At 42.0% G+C, this 19474-nt stretch overlaps 1 protein-coding gene across 2 annotated transcripts in view; it reads left to right on the plus strand.

The window, feature by feature from the left end:
• The window catches only part of RALB (RAS like proto-oncogene B), a 30355-nt gene extending 21171 nt beyond the window's left edge, over window positions 1-9184 (plus strand). For both annotated transcript variants that reach the window (XM_049804510.1, XM_049804518.1), the window contains exons 4-5: window positions 2360-2537; window positions 4692-9184. In XM_049804510.1, coding sequence (XP_049660467.1) covers window positions 2360-2537; window positions 4692-4811 — 298 coding nt within the window. In that variant the 3' untranslated portion in view covers window positions 4812-9184. The remainder of the gene's footprint in view (window positions 1-2359; window positions 2538-4691) is intronic.
• The last annotated feature ends 10290 nt before the right edge of the window (window positions 9185-19474 follow it).

A 19474-nucleotide genomic window follows, 5' to 3' on the forward strand; every position in this document is an offset into this window, starting at 1 on the left:
CAGTAGTAGGAGACTGCATAATCTTTCAAGAGGTACAAAAAATATTGTTCATTTGTCGCATAATGCCTCTGAGATTGCTAGACTTCAGAAGGCTGACAGTCATGGGGCACACAAGCAGAGCTGTTCTAAGTTTGCTCTAACTGGAGCACTGAAAGGAGCTAAACAGTTGAACTGTTGTAGGACTGTAAAGCTGAGTACTGGGACTGTTCCTAGGTCAAGATGGAGGAAAAAGTCAGATACTGGTCACAAAACAGGAAGAAAATGAGACACTTGGAAGTACCCAGCCTGGGTTTTGGCTTGTGTGCTTTAAGTGAAATATAAGGTTAAACACAGGGCTTAAGGCTTTGGATGAAAAGGAGTAGGAGTGTTTATCTTGGCAGCTTCTGTTTTTTTGTGACTTCTATAATTAGGTTAACTGTGTGTTGGTTCAAGAGTCCAGCACAACAAAACAATGAAAAAGCAGTGCTAGCCCTAAAGGTGAGCAAGAAGGACCTAAAAGTTTGAGATGGAGAATCTCCTACTTTTCAATGGTTCAGAAGTAAATAAATAGTGAAATTAGCTAAATGGAATATTTAGTTAGGCTGACATGCAGGAGCCAGCCCCTTGGAAAACCCCTCCCCAGGAAGGAGAGGGGAGTGGGTGGTATCACAGACTAAACTGCAGATTGGTGGTATTGATCCTCTAACTTGCAGAATTCCTAAACTAAGAAAAAGCTGAATACTGAATGAACTGTGGGCTTGTCTTTAAACCCTAGCTCTCCTGCTGATGCTGTGCATTCAGTGTTTGCTTTCAGTGCCTCTGATCTGAAAATGTGTGAAGGTACAGTTGAATGCAACAGCAGATTGTCTGCTTCAGCGTTAACACTATTTTAGATTCTCATGTACTCTATGTACATTCAGTTATTTTGTGGATGGAAAGTGCAAGCATCTGAAGTAGTGTGGTAACTCAGTGGGATGAGGGGGTGTAGCACCATGCTTATGCCTGGTTTGGCTCTTGTTCATAACAAAATGAAGCAATCTAAAAATAACTGTAGACTGGTACAGTTCTTCCAGTGTCCTAGATGGACAGCAGCATGTGTCAGTCTTGTTTCAACCTGTGTCTTACTCCAATAATAGCACAAACTTTGAGACTGACATGCAGCATCACTCTGTCTCCTTTCCTGGATGTTGATAGGTCCTTTTAGAATACTAAAGGATAGCTAGGTTAACACTGATGGTTCAAATATTTTCTTGGGGTCCTTGAAGGAGGAAGGTTGATAGCATTTTAGTTCAGCACAACTTAGTAACTTTCTACTTTGTGTAAAGTTTAGGTAGACATTAAGAGTGATCTCTGCCAGCTACTTATGCTTTTCTGTCCTGCTTTCAGCTGGGATAGAGTTAACTGTCTTCCTAGTAGCTGGTACAGTGCTATGTTTTGAGTTCAGTATGCGAAGAATGTTGATAACACACTGATGTTGTCAGTTGTTGCTAAGTAGTGTTTATAGTCAAGGATTTTTCAGCTTCTCATGCCCAGCCAGTGAGAAAGCTGGAGGGGCACAAGAAATTGGCACAGGACACAGCCAGGGCAGCTGACCCAAACTGCCCAACAGTGTATTCCATACCATGGGATGTCCCATCCAGTATAGGAACTGGGGGCAGGGAATTGCTGCTCAGGGACTAACTGGGTGTTGGTCGGTGGGTGGTGAGCAATTGCACTGCGCATCATTTGTACATTCCAGTCCTTTTATCATTACTGTTGTCACTTTATTAGTGTTATTATCATTATTAGTTTCTTCTGTTCTATATAACCGTTCTTATCTCAACCCATGAGTCTTACTACTTTTCCCGATTTTCTCCCCCATCCCACTGGGTGGGGGGGGAGTGAGTGAGCGGTTGCGTGGTGCTTAGTTCCTGGCTGGCGTTAAACCATGACATGTTCCCAACCTACTGCCTTGGCAAAGCCTTGATATTTCCCAGACCTATGTTGAGGTGGGATGTAGACTAGAAATTGAAGATGGTGACTGAATACCAAGGTGAAAGTTGGCAAATGTGGCACTTACACTCTTTTCCTCATTCAGGTGTGAGCTCCTGCTGTGAGTTGCTTTTCTGCCATACAGTTCTTTGTTAGACTCTGGTTAGTAAACTTCCTAACTACATGGTAAAACTGCTCTCCTGGAAGTGTTAGGCTTTTATTAGTGTAAAGCCCATCGCATTAGTATGTTAAACTTGGAATAATTTTAAAGGGTGTGTTCAACTGTTGGGAAATGTACTGTTAAGTACTGTTGTAAACACTAGTAATGTACAGACCACCTGATCCACTCCTGATAAGTAGTTGCTCCTACTAACACTGATATTTTTATTTTGAATACCTGATGCATTAGGGAACAGATCCTGCGTGTGAAGGCTGAAGAGGATAAAATCCCTTTGCTGGTAGTGGGAAACAAGTCTGACTTGGAAGAGCGCAGACAAGTGCCTGTAGAAGAGGCTAGAAGTAAGGCAGAAGAGTGGGGTGTGCAGTATGTAGAAACCTCTGCCAAAACCAGAGCGAATGTAGATAAGGTAAGACAAATGACATCTGCTCAATTAAGTTGTTACTACTTGTTTAGTAGCTGAGTGACTAATTCTTGACTCTTGCTGGGACAAAAGCAAATCCACAGTTGGGCTTCTGAAAGCCTAGATTATAAAAAAAAAAAAAATATGAATGAACGTACTGGAATGTGTTCACTTAAGCAAATACCTAGCTTAGAGGAGCCAGAGACCTGGTAAAAGTTAATGCTACTGTCTTAAATGTTTGTACCTGAACCAATAGCTTTCTAATAGTAAATTGGGTAAATGAGTTTAAGGATTCCCTGAAGTATGTTATTTTGTTTATAGGCTGTGTCCTATAATAATAGCAGCAATAAATATCAAGGTAGAGACACTGATAAATTGTTCCCCCTTCCCTACAAAGCTGCATATGGTGTGGCTGATGTTAAAGATTTCATTCTTGGTTTCTGTCAAGACAACTTTGAATTGTGAGAAGAACTCTTCTTGCTGTGTCCCTGTCCTGTTTTGACTTGTCCATGCTCACGTAGGACAGTAATTCTCAGCATGTTTCTGCTACTGACTTCTTGCACAAACAGTGATGGTGGGTAATTCTGGAAGAGAAATGGAGTGTTTGCCCGGTAGTAGGGAAGAATCAGTTTCAAGTCTGCCCTTCATTCTATGTGTAGTGGGGGTTTCCTGAAGAAGCAGATGCCTTTTTACTTCACTAATCCACAGAAGATGATCTGAAATTACTGTTGGGCCCCCTAAGGACTCCAAAGGTGTGGCTGTGTAATCTGCATTTGTTTAAAGATTACAAATTGTAAGCAGTTTGTTCTTTGGGCAAAGAACACTTGCAGCTAGCTGTACTCTTAAGTTCTTCTATACAGTTTCCTGTTCTGCTAGTCTATATTAGTTTACTAATGGAAATGATATTGGTATGTAAGTTACCTAGTAGGAACTCTATTTCCCTCATTATTGGTTAAAACAGTGTATTCGAAACTCTTGAATTGAAACCTTTTGTTTATAAAGGACATGGCATAATTTAAATTTGGTAAAGAACCATTCTGACTTGCAGAATGTTACTAGAAAGTCACTGTCAGATGCATAAACTGGGTGATGTAGTAAAACATGAATACCTAGACTTGTTTTTGCCTATGAGCTGTCTCTTGTGACTAGCAAATGCCTAGCCTCTTTTATACTTAAACTAGCTTTCTGATCAGTTGGGATTAACATCAATGTAGCTGTGTCTGGAGTGTACTAGCATGGTGTTCTACACTTGCTCTCATAGGTCTTCTCTAGCTAGCTTGTGTGACATACTGGTTATCCTCTGTATAAGCACTGTTTTGTGTATGTTAAGTTATTGGCTGTTGTGATGATTGTGTGTTGACACTGTAGCAGACTAAAAACCCCTTAATAAGAGGGGTTTGAATGATAAACGAATCTATTTCTGATCAGTAGCATGGTCTTTTCTCCAAGAATCAAACACTTATGTAGTTCCCCATTTTAAAAAAAAAAGCCTATCTCTATAGAGTGACACTAAGCTCTTGTTCTATAATCCTAAAAATAATTTTTCCCAATAACTCTCTACAGTAAAACAGCTATTACATCTTAAGTGGTATGTACCTAGACATCAGGCATACAGGGGTGAAATCAACTAGAATTTTGGAGAAAACATCAGTGTAATGACTTTCTCTGAATCTTTCTTCCAATGTAATCAGAGAATTTTTTGTGCCTGACACTGTCACTTGAATGCTGTAGCTTTTTAATTATAAAACAGGCACAATACTACTGAGCAGAGTGTGCTTGTAACTATGTGGAAAGGACTGGACTAAATGCTTTGCACAGTTAACAAGAGTGATTTGCCTGGAAATGTTTGCTAGGCACTGACAAATGTTCTCATGAATTCTGAATGCTGGTCTTGTGCAAGACTGATATTCAATAAAAAGCTCTTAAAATAGGGCTGTTGAATGACTCAATAGCCAGGTAAGATTCTGCTACTTCTTGTCACTGTTTGACATGCTACATAATTCTGATGTTGAGTTTGTCACTGGGATCTATGTCTAGACTCACTTCTGCTGTATTGGGTACAGTGTGGTGCTACATCTTTATTTGCTGCTGAATAAAGTAGTTTTTTTCTGCTTTCTGGTGGCAGATCTTGTTTAATCTTTCTCTATTTCTCCCTCCTAGGTATTCTTTGATTTAATGAGAGAAATCAGAGCAAAGAAAATGTCAGAAAACAAAGACAAGAATGGCAAGAAAAGTGGCAAGAACAAGAAAAGCTTTAAAGAAAGATGTTGCTTACTGTGATGCTTGGGAACTGTAAATATCTATCTACAGATGGCATGGATAAGATACCACTAAGGATATAGGGCTGGATTCATGAAAGGAAGTCTGTATTGACTCCCTTATCTTTTGCTTTGCGTATCACACCTTCAAAATGTGAAAACAGAACTTTGAAACCATTTCTGGTATCCAACAAAACCTATGCCTACTTAAACTGAAATGGGCTCTGTCTTCCCAGTATCTTTCAAAACTAGAAATAGTTTCAGAACTACAATCTTTCTGCTTGGTTATACAAAATACTTTCGTATTAACTTCCTAGTTTACTCTAACGTTTCTCTTAATATGTTTCTCTTGAACATCTACTGGCCTTAACAAGCACAGCTGTTCAGGTTCAAACTTTTTTTCCACTGTTGCTGCTCTCCTTGATGTTGCAAACTGCGGAAAAACTAGATGGCATCTGGTAAAGGGTTTGAGTCTCCATCTTCTGTTAGTTGTCACTGATATTTCTTACACTGAAATCTGCTGGCTTCCTCACCACACTCCATGTAAGAAATAGCAACTGACACTTGAGAGTCAACTCAAAACAAACTTTCTTCCATGTTCTGTTTAGTCAATACAGCATTCATGAATCAAGCCTATGGACTCAATTCAGACTTATTTAGGCAATGCAAAAATTGGTATTTAAATACTGGCTAGATGCATTCCCCACTGGTCTGTCTTCTCATCCTTAAATTAGTGGCATGGGATGAGAAAGTGACTTTCTTCGAAAGGAATAATATTGTCACCATTTCCTTGAAATGATGTCCTGGGTTTCTTCCATGTATTGTGGCTAGACTCAATTACACTCACTCTACATCTGCCATCCTTCCTCTCCCTGGTACTGGAATAGTGAAATTCAAAGTGTTGATTTCATCGATTTTGTTTGTATTGGGACACTTGTGATCATGTTGGAAAGTGGGAACGTCTGCATCTGTCTCTTGTCTTGCTGAAGATGAAAACTTTGAGTAAGGATGGGTCGCATCACACAATCATGACTAGGAATAGGTGCATACATGCTACCTCTCAATGATTAACTGGCTAGTGAGTTGTATGGTGTCAAAAAGCAAATGAAACTAAGCAGTTGCCACATCTGTTACTGTATTTTATATGTACTGGTTTTGATGCACAGCAACCTAGCACATGGGGATGCATGTTGAGTTTTGCTGTCAGTTACGCAATGGTGGTCACACGTTGATAAACAAAAACTGACCTAGAAATGGAAAAGTCAGTATTTAGTTCTTCTTGTCAACTGACTGAACTGAGCTTTCTGGTGCAGTTTAAGTGCAGTTGCCAAAAACCACTTCTGCCATTGTTGTGGAAAGTAACTGTCTCTTCTGATTGTGGAGTCTCTCAATGAATTATGGCTGTCTTCTGTTTTGAAGGAGTGGAGAGACTTAAAGTAGTGACTGTACCTTGCTTGTTAACTGGATGCTTAAAACAGTTACTTGGTGAAAGGAATATGCTGTGTGGTTGTTCAATGAAGCACACTGCAGCACTAAATTAACAAATAATGCTTCTTCTTGAGGTGAAGGAATAGTGAATACTGTTCAGTACTTAGTATTGTGATTTGAGGTTGAAAAACATTTTTTAACATGTACTAGATTGCTCTTGTGCATTCCACCTCTGAAGTCTGAAAAAAGTAAGATGTGTTAGATAACAGAACCTCTGTTGGCCTGAGGTTTCACAGGGACTTATTGCAAACTCATTGTCTTCCATAACTAGTTCAACTTGTCAGGCAACATATTGGATTGGGGAAACTGTACTAAATAAAAGGTGCTGTAATCTTCATTCTTGTCAAGTTAAATTCCTTCTTTGTTAATGTTATCTTGTATGTGCAGAAAGAATGGTTAACTGATTCTGGAAATACTTCTCTTTGAACAGTGTAATTAACAGGTATTACAAAGCCAACTTGACAATACAGTTTTGCAGTAGAGGCTGGGAGCCTGCTGTCTTGCAGAACTTGTCACTTGAGCTGTATCACCTAGGTCTAAAGCCTAAGCACCTAATGAGACACTTGGAGGTGTTACATTTCTGATGAAGTTTCCTCTTGAACTTCCATGGGTAAAGTCCATTTCTGAATGCATATTATGCATATAGCAAATGAATGTCTGCTTCTGGAGGAAGGCAACTCACTTAGGTTTGGTTTTAGTTGAGACCTAAAGGTTAAGCCTAAAGGTAAACAGTAGTTGAGTTCACATTACAAGCTTATCTATGTCAAGCCCTTCTGAGGCAGGTTGTAAAAATGTGTCTAACAAAACTGAATAAGCTTTCCGTGCTATATGAATAATGAACTCAAAGCTCACAATGAGCACCTCAGCTGTATTGGCTCAAGAGACTTGCATGCCTCGACCTTTGATCTCCTTAGTCTTATAAGTACCTGACAGTATTTGATAGGACAGATTAATTTCTGCTCGGAACAGTGAGTCTCCCACTGGTGTTCTTACAGTCCATGTGCTGTTCTCAGGTTATTTTTTTTAGCTGGTAAGTCCACCTCAGTGGTGGAGCTTTACTTCGAAGATGGTACTTGCAGCTTCATGGCTTCATACTACATCTCTTCAGTGTTCTGTGCTTGTCACCTTTTCTAGAAAGACTAGGCCTGGAGACTAAACACAACAGCTTTTCAGTATTCTTCTGTACTTGTGACAAACTTCAGTTTAACTTTCCAGTTATAGCTGAAAACATGATAAACAAGGCAGCTACCCTGGCTACTTTATAAGAGTGGGCAACAAGCATTCTGACTTGTACCAGGAAAGCAATAAAATTGTCCCCTGGACTGGAATTCTGTTGCTTCTACCTCATATGGTGGAAGTGCTTGAATGCATGCTGTTCTAAATAGGGGCAATATAATTTGAGTGTCCTTGAATGACTTCCAGCTGTGCTCCACTGGACATCAATGGACATCAATATCAGGTGGGTTGACTAGAGTGAATAAAAAATGGCACAGAGAAATCCTTCCTTGAGATTTAAGGGCTTCCTTTGAGCAGAGTAAAGGGAGCTTTGGCTTCTGATCTAAATGGGCAGATCAGGTACATCAAACAAGGAGGACTTTGACAAGAGGGGGAGTGTGTGGCTGCCTGCTAGCTGTGCTGTGTAGCTGAGGCAACCAAAGGCTGTATTGAAGCTGATATATTCTTGCAGCCTTTGCATGTTAGGTAATTAAAGACCAAGTATCTTCCAAAGTATAATTTGCTCTTAAATCTTTCTGGAGCATGGCTATAGGAAGGGAACTGGATATTAGAAGCTGGAGGTCATGTAAGACGGGACTATGCAATTGCACTTAAGCATTCAAATATTCTTGCATAATGGCTTAACATAAAGTCAGGGAACTGTTTACTGATATACGTGATCTTCCATATGTGGCTTAGCTGTGGGTATTCAGGTGCTCACGTCTTCCTTCTGGTTTGAGCAAACATCTATGGAACAAGCTCCTATTATGAGGGGGCCTAAGTCATTATATGAAAAAAAGCAGGTTAAGCTTCAGGAATGCAAAGGCAGACTTGACATTTTTTAAAAGGAGCATCCCCTGAAACGAAAGTACAGATGCAGCATGAAGTGCATCTTCAATGACTTGTGCCATATGTGTTCTATACAGACTAATATGCCTTTACTGTAATTTCTAGGTGAGCACTTAGCTTGATGAAGAGAAAGATATATGCATACATTTACTGGTCATTAAACTTCAGTAAGATGTTGATAGCCATCTGAAGTTCCAGTTGAATCCTATCTGGCTAGTATAATGCTTAAGTATATTTCAGGTCTAAGGCACAAAGCTACAATCTGGAATATAGTAAGACGGGGGGGAAATGCATCTAACTAAATGTTCACCACAATTTTTTTTAAAGCTTTCCAAAGCGTTAACCTAGTATTTCAGGCTGACAGGTCTGTCAATTCTTGCTTGAAAAGAAGATACTCTTTATCAATTCAACTCGGAGCTTATGTAGACAGAAGCTTTCTTTAATTGCTATAAGCATATGTTGCAATGTTCACCTCCTGTTGACTTTTATAGTTGGGAGAAGGCGGGAAAAGGAACAAAAAAGCTATGATTTTCACCGTAATCTCCACACTTCATGGGAATGGCAGGTGTTTCTCTTGGGAGGGGAAGGTGTTATCTCTAACACCAAGAAAGAGGTTTAGTGTAGAGGAAGTGATTGTGATTGCAAGATTTAATAAAACTGCCTCTAAACTGTGTATGCTATATTATACAATGTAAATTCTTATTTTCTCTACGTAGCTTTAGAGCTTTGTCTCTAACTTGCACAAACATTTTTAATGTCTATAAAACTGGTCACTCTTCATTATCATGCTAATACAACTGATTTGTATTACTATTGATAATAAAAAGAAAAACAGGCATAATATTTGTTTGTTACTGATTTTTACAGCATTCTAAAGCATGTCTAATCCCCAAATTCTTGAACCAGGTAATCTGACTTTCAGTGTCCGGAACTAACCTTTGTATCAAATCTGTAACATGATTATATTACAGGCTGTGGGAAGGGAGGGGAAGAGGAGGTGACTGGAGACCCCATCATCAGTTTTCTGGAAATGGTCTGCATATGTTTCAGGACTGAACGGGTACAGTAGTTTGATTCGTTCATAGTTAACTTTCCACAACCTACTTGGATCAGACAGCTTGTATCAATTGCGTAAATGACAGAGTTGCTTTCCTATTTCCTCAGTTAGTCTTGTGGCTCAAGTAATAGAATAAGCAACATTGTGTGGGAATATTGATCCTTAGTCTTCTGAGTGTGCCAGACTCGGTTCTCTGTTGGTTTGCGATGAATGAACTGCAGCAGAGAAGCTGAGATGCCTCTGAGGCAAGATGGTTCAAGGACAGACCCACTGCACTGTTATGGCACTTAATTTGGAGTGGCATAGAAATGGGATTCACAGTGAACTTTGGGTGCTGTTTCTGCTGCTGCCGCTGTACAAGTTGGAAGTGGAACACCCCCTAGCTGATGACTTCTAGCCAAGGATTACAGCAATTTCCATAATCTTGTTTATATGGTGCTTGCCTGGTGTTTCAGGCTGCCATGGTGGTTGACATAGCTCTCCTTCCCAGTGAAGTTTTTTTTTAAATATTCTGCAGCAGAGAAAGGGTGGCATGAAAAGTGTTGTGTAGGGGGCAGGAGAGGGTTCTGAGCACAGCTGTATTACATAGCTCTACCCAAAGCCCAGAATGGCATCTTTTTCTTCAGGTACTCTGTGGATGCTTGCAAGGAACAGACAGGCCTTCCTTAAGTCGCAGCAGGATGAAACTGGTGAATGATTGCACATGCACAGCTTGGCTTCTGCCTTCGTGCTTGCCTGTGTTCTGCCCCAACCAGAACACTTAACTAGTGTGGTTCTGTGTGCTAAATGCTCAGAGGGTTCCTGGGATGGTACAGGCACCTCTTCCTGAGAACTGTTGGCTCCATCTTGTGGCTTTAAGAGTTAGAAGCTCTACCATGGAGAGGGGCTGTTCAGCATGCTCAGACGAGCATACAAGTAGCTGCTATTAATCTGCTACCTGAATTACACGTAGAAATCCATGCTAACTAGATTTTTCTGTTCTCATTGCTCTGCTGTATGATTCTCTCATGCAATAGGAGACCTTGTTCTAAATGCAAATTTTCCTTTTGCATGCAAATGCTAATGTTAATTCTTGCCTAAACATTCTAGTGTGCAGCAGAACACCCAATTTCTCATGAGGACGGTGGCTTTACGATTTCTATGGCATTAAACCAGTTTGCATTGCAAGTGTAAGTTTGTTCTGCTCACTGAGCACTGATTTGCATGCCAGAAAGAATACTTATTGTTCCATGGGACTGTGCAGTACTTCACAAAACATTTTGTTTCTAAGGGTGACTAAAGATGCTGGGTTTTCTTTGAAATATAAAGCCTTAAGGGGGGGGGGGGGGGGGGAGGATATCCTATTTAAATTTTTTTTTACCCCTGCCCCTCAGTCTCTCCTTCCCCCCCTTCCCCCTCAACTACTTAGTGTCTGTTGTGGGAATAGGATCTACTAGGGAAATACCAGCAAATGGCCCCTTAAGCCTTGTAATTCCAAAGGGGGTTGGAGGTAAAATGCTGAGGTAAGACTGAGACCATATGCTCTGCACTTGCTTCCCTGATAAAGTTGATTAATCTCCAGAGTTTACAGTAAGTTTCCTTCAACGAGCTTTGTTATTTGGCTTTGAGGCAGAATCATGTTTTTGATATAATCAAGGTTTATAGAGTTTGTTTTTAAAGTCTAGCATTCAGGGTATCGGAGGCTTTATGCATGTTGGCTTCATAGGCCAAATACCAGAATTCAAGGACAAACTTGTGCATACATGTAGCATTGAGAGACAAGGAAAGTTACTCCCTACTGTTTAATAGTGCTCTGTTTTTGGTTTAAAAGGAAAACACATACAACAAACTGAACTTGCTCTTTGGATGAGTGTTTCTCAATCTGTGGTCTGTAAGAGTGCTCTATAACATGATTACCCTCCCCACAAAATGATGGCGTTACACTTCTATATGTGTAAACAAGGAAAACAACTGTGGACTGGGGGAAGGAGTAATTATCTAAAAAATAGCCAAATTCTTTCTTTCTTCTAAATGAAAACCATCATGGCAACATTGCCCAAGATAGCTTGCGGTTTTGCTCCTAAAAGTTTGTCTGGTTCTTCAGTTTTGGAAAGGCTGATGAGAACCTGAGAGAGATGGTCTGACACAGACCTCCCTGACAGAAGTAACCTTGCCCAGAATGACAGGATTCAGAAATTGGAAGTTAAAACTTTGTTTCCTGCTTGGAAGGTGGAGCTATGAAAACCAAAACCTACTAGGCTGCTGAAAAAATGCCTGCAGGGTGGACTAGGTGTTTGGTTTTAAATACATACAGCTATTCTTCTAGGTAGTGCCTTGGTCACAAGTGTGGAAGAATCTATTTCACTCTGGGGTCTCCATTTTAATTTCTTTGTAGGCCTGCTTGGTTCTTTGTCCTTGGATGTTCCATCTTTACCCCTAGGGTTTCAAATATGCCTAGTTCTACTTGGGTTCAGACAGTTTACCTAAACAAAAGCCCTTCTTTCCTTTCACTCCTGGTGACTGTACTCCAATTAGGTGCTGAGCAGTGCCACTGGATGACAGGCACTTGCATCCCTAACTGTGGTCAGCTGGATCCAGCTCTGAAGACTACAGGACAATGGAGAGTGAATCAGACTATGGGAACAACAACTATGCACAGAAGGATTATAAGCACTAGGAGAGCTGGACACTTCAGACTTTGCTAATGAAAGCTGCTTCCTACCTGAGGAACAGCAGCAGAGTATGTGATTCACCTATTCCTGCAGCGAGGTTAGATCTTTCTTATGTGGTACCCTGAGTAAATCCATTTGAGCGATGACGGTAGTGCAGCAAACAGTTGTGGAGCAGAGGGTAACACCGTGCTTGTTAGAGTTGTTTTGATTTGCCTTCCCCCCCCCCCCCCCCCCCCTTCCCCTCCCTGAACGGTAGGGAGGGAGGGAGGAGGGCAGGCAGAGCTTCTCCTGCGTGGGAATAAAGGCCACATTTGCAGCTTTGCCTCAGGAGCTTGAAAACCATAAGTCAGGCCTCCAAAACTACATTTGGTTTAGAAATAATGAGATGCTTTAGAAAATGAACTTGGAGTTTTCTTTCACAGTCTTTTTGTTTCCAAGCCTTTTGAGTACACTTGCTTCATGTTTGCAAGCTTGCTTTCTTCAACAATGATGGTAGAAGTATTTTTTTTCAGTGAAAACAAAGATGTTCTTATGCTTGCTGATTCCAGCACCTGGGGCATAAATTTTAAAATATTGTGGCATTTGGAGAGGAGTGGAGGCAGGACATGCAGAACACTCAACTTTAAGCCCCGTTTCCACTGGGTCACCATCCTCCACGGTAGGAATCTGAAGGACTGCAAAAGCTGAAGCATAAGGACCCCCTGTTGGTGGTCCCAGTGTCTGTCTTGGCAGCTTGCCAGAAGCCCAAGGGATGCACTTAATTTTCTTTATTCATTAGCATATTTTTAATCAAATCCATCAAACCACAATGTTTCCACATGTCTCTCCCATGGCAGATGAACAAAAATAGGTCAGTGCTCAAACACACCTTTAATATACTGCAGTTCTGCAGTTCACTCTTCTATAGTTGCAGTTGGAAGACAGCAAATGACCTGTCCTCTGCACATGGTGAAAACTTGTGATGAAGGAGACTTCAGCTCTCTCCTGAAAGAGGGAAGCACATGGAGTTTGTCTGTGATACAGACTGCTTTCCATCCGCTGCCCAGTCAGAGGGCAGGAAGGAGCTGCATCTGAATCCTCTCCAACTTAGCTTCAAGTTTACAGCATTTGTTTAATGTTAATTTCTAGTGAATAATTGAGCAGGTGCAATGTCCAGGGCTGAATTCCCTGGCCCTAATGAAGTTTCAAGACTGCTTACACCTAGTTTAATAATAGGCTTTTTACATTCTTGTCACCTGTAACCTACCTTCATATACCTCATGCTGCCAACCCATCTCTAGCCAGGCAAGGAAAATGTTGCAGTGTTGAGATCATGTTCACACTTGCAGCTGAGACGTGTCTTGCCTTGTTTCTTATCTCTGAATTGTTCATAACAAGACCTAAGTAAAAATTACTCTTCATGTTTTTTACATGAGCTTTCAAAGTTGGTTCTGGGTGGGGTGAATATTGCATCAACACCAAGTTAAAACTTATCTTTTGTTCTTCTTTTTTGGAAAGAAATGGGGATATAAGTTCCAGAAGAACAGTCTTCCCCATGAGACAAAAATTGGGTAAAGTCTAAAGTATTAAATAGGTTTGAAGTATTGAAATGCAAGTCTATGACAAAGGGATGCATTCTTTACTTTCTGTTCTCTTTCTTCTGGGGGAACAAAAAAAAAAAACACAAACCAAAAAAACAAAACAAACCACCAACCCAGGACATTGAGTTAAGCAAGTCGATGAAGATCTATCCTGAATGTAGAAATTGGAATGGGCTCACAGCCTGTTCCTAGCTGTGGAAAAGCTAAGGAAGTGAAAGGTGAAAAGCTCTGCAGCATCCAGGCCCATTTCCAAGCAGCCCCACCTCTGCTGGTAACTCTTTCCTGCTGACAACACCGTCACCCCAGACAGGCTCCAGCAAGTGACGCACACACGGAGCAACCCCTGCTTCCCTCTGCTGCTGGCAGATTTTCGCTTTTGGTCGTCGTGGGCTCCTTTGCGGTTCCTCTTGTTTTGGGAGCTAACCCAAGGGGTGAGGGTAGGAAAGGTGTCTTAGCAAGATTGTTAATTTTGGCTTCCCAGTTAAAGGTGCTAGGCATTTCCTGCTAGGAAGGCCTTTTGCGTGTATTTTTGTGTCAGAAGCCCAAAATCAGAACATAACCTCTAAAGCCTGGAGGTCCATAGTGAGAAGACAAAGTCCTCTTTGCTGTGCACCAGGAGGTCTCTGCTAAATAACCACACATCCCAGCCATGGGGATGGGGACCTGTTTACTCCTTCCTTATTGCAGGCCTGTAATAGTTCACAGCAGCAGTCATGTTATGGGCAAATACTCTTGCTTCTATCTATTTACTTTTCATTCAGGTCTTCCACTTCTGCTGTCGGAACAGTCTTCCATTGACTTCAAGGCTCGAAGTCTCCATCAATCACTTGTTTACTTTTGAGTCTTAATACATCCATTTAAGTGATTGCCTTGTCTAAATCCACCATTACTTACACCTGTGTTCTTCTGCTGCTCTTTAACAGCTACTGTTAAACAAATTCAGCCCTGTTACCTAGACAGAAGATAAGTTACATCAGGACCAGTTTTGCTACAGGCTCAATCCTGCAAGTTTGTGCCTTGTCACCTAGAGAGGGCGAAGAATCACTTGACAACTTTAGCTCATGATCCCTCTGCTCTCCTGTAAGGCCCACTCTTTGGGCAGACCAGGATCTGTTCAGTGTCTGTCGTGCGGTGGTTTGGACTCTGGGGGAGCTCCATCTGCTATTGCGTTGTGGACTGCTAGCCTGGCACTGGCAGCGATGTTTCGGTTTGGGGGAAGCAGACTTAGAAAAGGTCTGGGGCATCGCCATGGAGTGTTGCAATGCCTGTTCTCGGCAGCCACTGCAACCTCCAGTTCTTTACCTTTCGTAGTGAAGCTTCCTGTGCCACGCACCACCTCAAAATGGCAGCCGCTAAAACCAAAATCCTGCTTTTCTGCCTGAGCAAGTGCTTGGGGAACACAGCCTCTTAAATCTACCTTGCCTGGGGGCTGAGGATCCCTCGGGGTTCGCAGTTTAGGCTCTGTCTTGGCTTTCTTCCAGGAACAGAGAGTGGGTCCGTTCTTGCAAGGGAAAGGCAGGGTGGTTGGCAGCGCGGCAGTGTTTTGTGTACACTACGCTCGGTGCTCAAAAGGCTAGTGCCGAACACGGGGAATTTCACATGGCTCAATTCCCTTCTGCCCCAGGGAGTGTGTATGTCTCCTCTCCCAGCAGACTGCACTTACCAGGGTATGCTCTGTGCCAGGGTGGGGACAGCCTCTGTCCTCTCAAAGCTGGTCTCATGTGAATTGGGTAGTTCCAGGTGTTTTGGCTCGCAGAGCGGGAAGCAGGGAGGCCTGGCCTTGTGGCTCTCTGAACTGTTTACCTAGAGAACTGTGGGATCACGTTCCCTTTGGTCATGCACTGACTCAACTAGAGGCTTTGAGACTGCTCCTGTCCCAGCATTGCCCCATAGCCTGCTCCTGAGAAGACCTGACCTGCCTCTTGTGCTCCCTAGAACTCCTGTCAGACAGGGAAGCGGACTGAGCCCAGCTCTTCTTCCATGAACTGTTGGACTACTGACTAAATTAAGGTACGAATAAAAATAGCCTACGCCCATCCTCTCCGCCCACCTTGAGCTCTTTTAGAAAAAGGGAAGAAAAGAATTATATTTATTGCTGCATTTTTGGACACCTGATCTGGAAAGTGGGCAGACTGAAAACACCTGCTGCACTGAGTCCTTAGGGAAGAAAGTCAGAGATGCTCATCTAGTCACTGTGAGGGACTGAGGTCCGAGATGGATGCTGCAGGCTTTACGAGGCTCAGAGGCTTTTGGCTTACCACTAAAGCCAGTGACAGGTACCTGGGCATCTTGACCGTATCATTGTGGAAGTCACTACCACATCAGATGCCCGAGGCTTCTTTGCATTTTGATATGACAGAAGTGATTTTAACATATAAAGCCAATTAATGGGAGAAGGAATTTAGCATCAGATAAAACCACAGATTTTACGGATTTGAAGTTGCACTAGCAGAAGTTGAATAAAGCACAAGGAGTGTCTTCTGTCCCCTTGAGCTTTTTCCTGACCTGTGTGCACAACATGGTTTGTACTGGGTGTGACAGGGAGTGGACGTACAATAAGTGTTTCCCCAAAGTGGAAACCGTGTGTGACAGCCTCATTTCTCATGAGATTTGTCCAAGTAGTTCATCACACTGTGGTCAATTTACTTTGTTGCCATCCAGGAAATACAGGTAAATAGCATGCAATCATACTGGGTAGCATTAAACAAAATATTCCTTTCCATTGTGACTGCACACCGTTGGCATCTCTAGTGTCCATTTTGTGGTAGGGGAAATGCTCTGACCCAAGGAACACCCAAGAAAATGAAGCAAGAGCCCTTAGAATTGCGGTGTGAGCCATCATACCTAATGCTCGCTTTTTATGTCGTGATGAGGAGACTGTCTTGCCTTCCCGCTAATATAGGGGTACTGTGATGCTTTAAATAATTTATTATCTTAGGTTTTCCCTAACCCTAACATCTGGAAAGAGCTGTGGCTGTACAAACTACCACCTATTGCTAATTTTTTATACAGCCCTAGCACCTCTCGCCCTGAAGGACTAGACCCCTTGAACTCTGGACCACGACTACCTTCCCCTTCCCCCCCCAAAAGGCCACAGTAAATGAGGTCTTCTTAGAGAAGTCCAGCTGTGTGATAGCAGCTGCTGCCTTGTGCTCCCCTAAAGGGAAAGTGGGGCCTGTTTTGGGGTGTGATGGGACCAACTGGCCGCAAGCCTTGCATTTTCTCTGTCTCAGTGCCCTTCGCTGCTCTTGGAGAGGTGGCCCTGCAGAAGAGGGTCCCGAAGGATGTGTAGCAGCCAAATACAGCCTCTGCTGGAGGGAAAATTCATGCACAATTCAGAGCAAGTACCACTTTACAATAACTTCTAGTAAAGAGGAGTTGCAGAGAATAAAGCAACTAATTGGGTCTGTATCGGGATGCTTTAGTACCCATGCTGAAATTTGGCAAAGGAAATGAAGCTCACACCTTTCACTGTTGCACACAAATAAACCAATATTTCCAAGGGATCTTTCACAACCAGCATTGGTGAGGATTTATCATGCATAATGTCCAAACCTGAATGCACCTGGCTCCGGTATGGGATCATTGGTGATTATTTTGGTTTGTTTTTTTTTTTTAATATTCCATTTTCAGCTGGAAATTACTGATGTGACCAAAGTCCGATTCCCTTCAGCAGTTTCTCCCTTCCTCCCCCCACCTTTTCGCACTCCCTGAGGTCTGACCATCTGGAAATCCTCCTCCACCTCTTCATCATGTGTGAATTTCCACCTAGGGCTGAAAGTGTCACTGTACTAAAGTGTGATGCATTAACACATTGAGGCAGAAAGCAGAGGGGAGTTGGGGATTATAACACTTCATGACCCACTCCGCAGTCGCTCTATGATTTAATCATCTTTATCAGCTTGTATCCTTTTCTTTGTATCCCGGCATTTCCCCGGTATCCTTTATTAAAATATTCCCATAATTAAAAGAAAACACACCAATTCTATGCAAACAAGTAAAGTGCAGTACCTTGTCTTGAGACCTGGATCAACTGAAAAAGGCAAATATCTCAAGGAGAACAGGCCTTGCTCAAGCAAGCTAGACAACCTAGATTGCTCTTTCACAATGAAGGTTGCTAATTATCCATATCTCCTATTGTATATTGCAAACTTGGGGTTCTTTCCTGCCAATCCTTGTGCACATAATCTGAGTAAGTGTAATTTTTATTTTTATATGTATAAAGTATAAGTAGTAATAGTGCTACCTTGTACAGAAATGAAATCAAGCCCTGCAAACTATGTGCCATGTTGGTTTATCCTTTCGGCAGAGCGGAATGGAAAATTCACTAGTTTGGAAGTCAGTTAGCTGCCTAGCCTTCTTCTAACTAAATACTGAGGCTTATTATATGCTTCAAATAAATACATATATATATTTCTTTTGTGGCTTGGTTGCTGTAATCATCTTGGATGTAATAATGTTACTAGCCTCAGGGCTATATTTATTAAGATTTTAATTTAAAATCTTTCTGTCCTTCAGCATTTAAACAGAGGAAAACCCCATCTGGAGTAGCCAAAAAAAAAAAGTTTCATCCTTTTCTTTTTCATGCGTTCCCCTCCCTTAGGCCCTCTCTCTCATCTTTTAAGCAAAAAACCTGGAGCAACGCACTTTCCTGTTGTAGCTCCGCACCCTCCTAACACTTCAGTACCTGTGTAGGTTTGGTAGACCCAATGTCTGCTTAATATGATCCATGTGCTCCTGTTCTTGCTGTCTCTGGAGCAGTGGTTTGTTTTCTTATCCTTGTATAATAGTACCAGTGTATTTCACAGTAATATTACCACACACTATGATTTATTCTTCATAATGCTCTCGGTGAGGATATAAACCACAGCAATAAATGTCAGAGGGGTGAGACTATTACGCAGAAATGGCAAAGGGCTGTGGAGAAGTCTTAGGGTTATTCTTTGTTAATAAGCTGCCCCACTTCTGAGGAGATCACAGCAGGGAAATAACAGAACAAGATGACCTGCTTGTAACGTGGGGAGTGAAAAACTCCCACAGTCTTCAAACCCCTTTGAGGGGACATCTCAGTCAACATCTCGGTCAAGGGGACAGCCTGAACTGTCACAATGTACATGATTTTTCAGTTGTTCTGGAAGAAATGGCAGAGGTTAGCACCCAAGCCGTATAGAGTTTGCCATCTGCTTTGTTTTAATCCCATGGCATATTCAAGCTATTCCCTCATGAAGGGACATGCAGTGCTGACTTAGAAATGATAAACACTGAGCAGGGCAGAAGGTGATTCAGAAATTTTTGTTAATAACCCTTTCACATGACTGAGTAGTACTGGACATCAGCGACGGGTGGTAGCAGAGGATGTGGCTTGTAGCTAATGTCAGCGTAGCAAACGTGGAGGGTGAGACAGCCTCAACATACTTGCTAGAGACCTGCGATGGCTAAATAGCACTGAGCAAATGACTGTAAGTCATGTGGGCCAGCTCTCAGCTGGGATAAATCAATAGAGCTCCACTAACTGTGACAGTGCTACTGCTCTGCCCCAGTGGAAGATCATCCTTGCTTGAACTGGAGGACTTTGGTGCTGTTACAGGAGCCCCTTGCTCCTGACCCTAGCAGTAAGTGCATCAGTCAACCTTATCACAATCATCTTTAAAAACCCACTCTGATGTTCTTGTGCAAAAACCACCAAACTGCATGACAGTTTTGGTTTGATACAACAAAAGGCTCATGGAAAAAAAAAACCTAGGCAGTTTAAGTATGAACAGATTGAAAATTACTTTTGACATACAGCACCAAGGCCATGCTGTTAGTGTCAAGTTCCCTGAAGAGGATGAATTTCTGTATGCTG

Source organism: Accipiter gentilis, chromosome 1, assembly GCF_929443795.1.
Source record: "Accipiter gentilis chromosome 1, bAccGen1.1, whole genome shotgun sequence".
NCBI classification, from domain to species: domain Eukaryota; kingdom Metazoa; phylum Chordata; class Aves; order Accipitriformes; family Accipitridae; genus Astur; species Astur gentilis.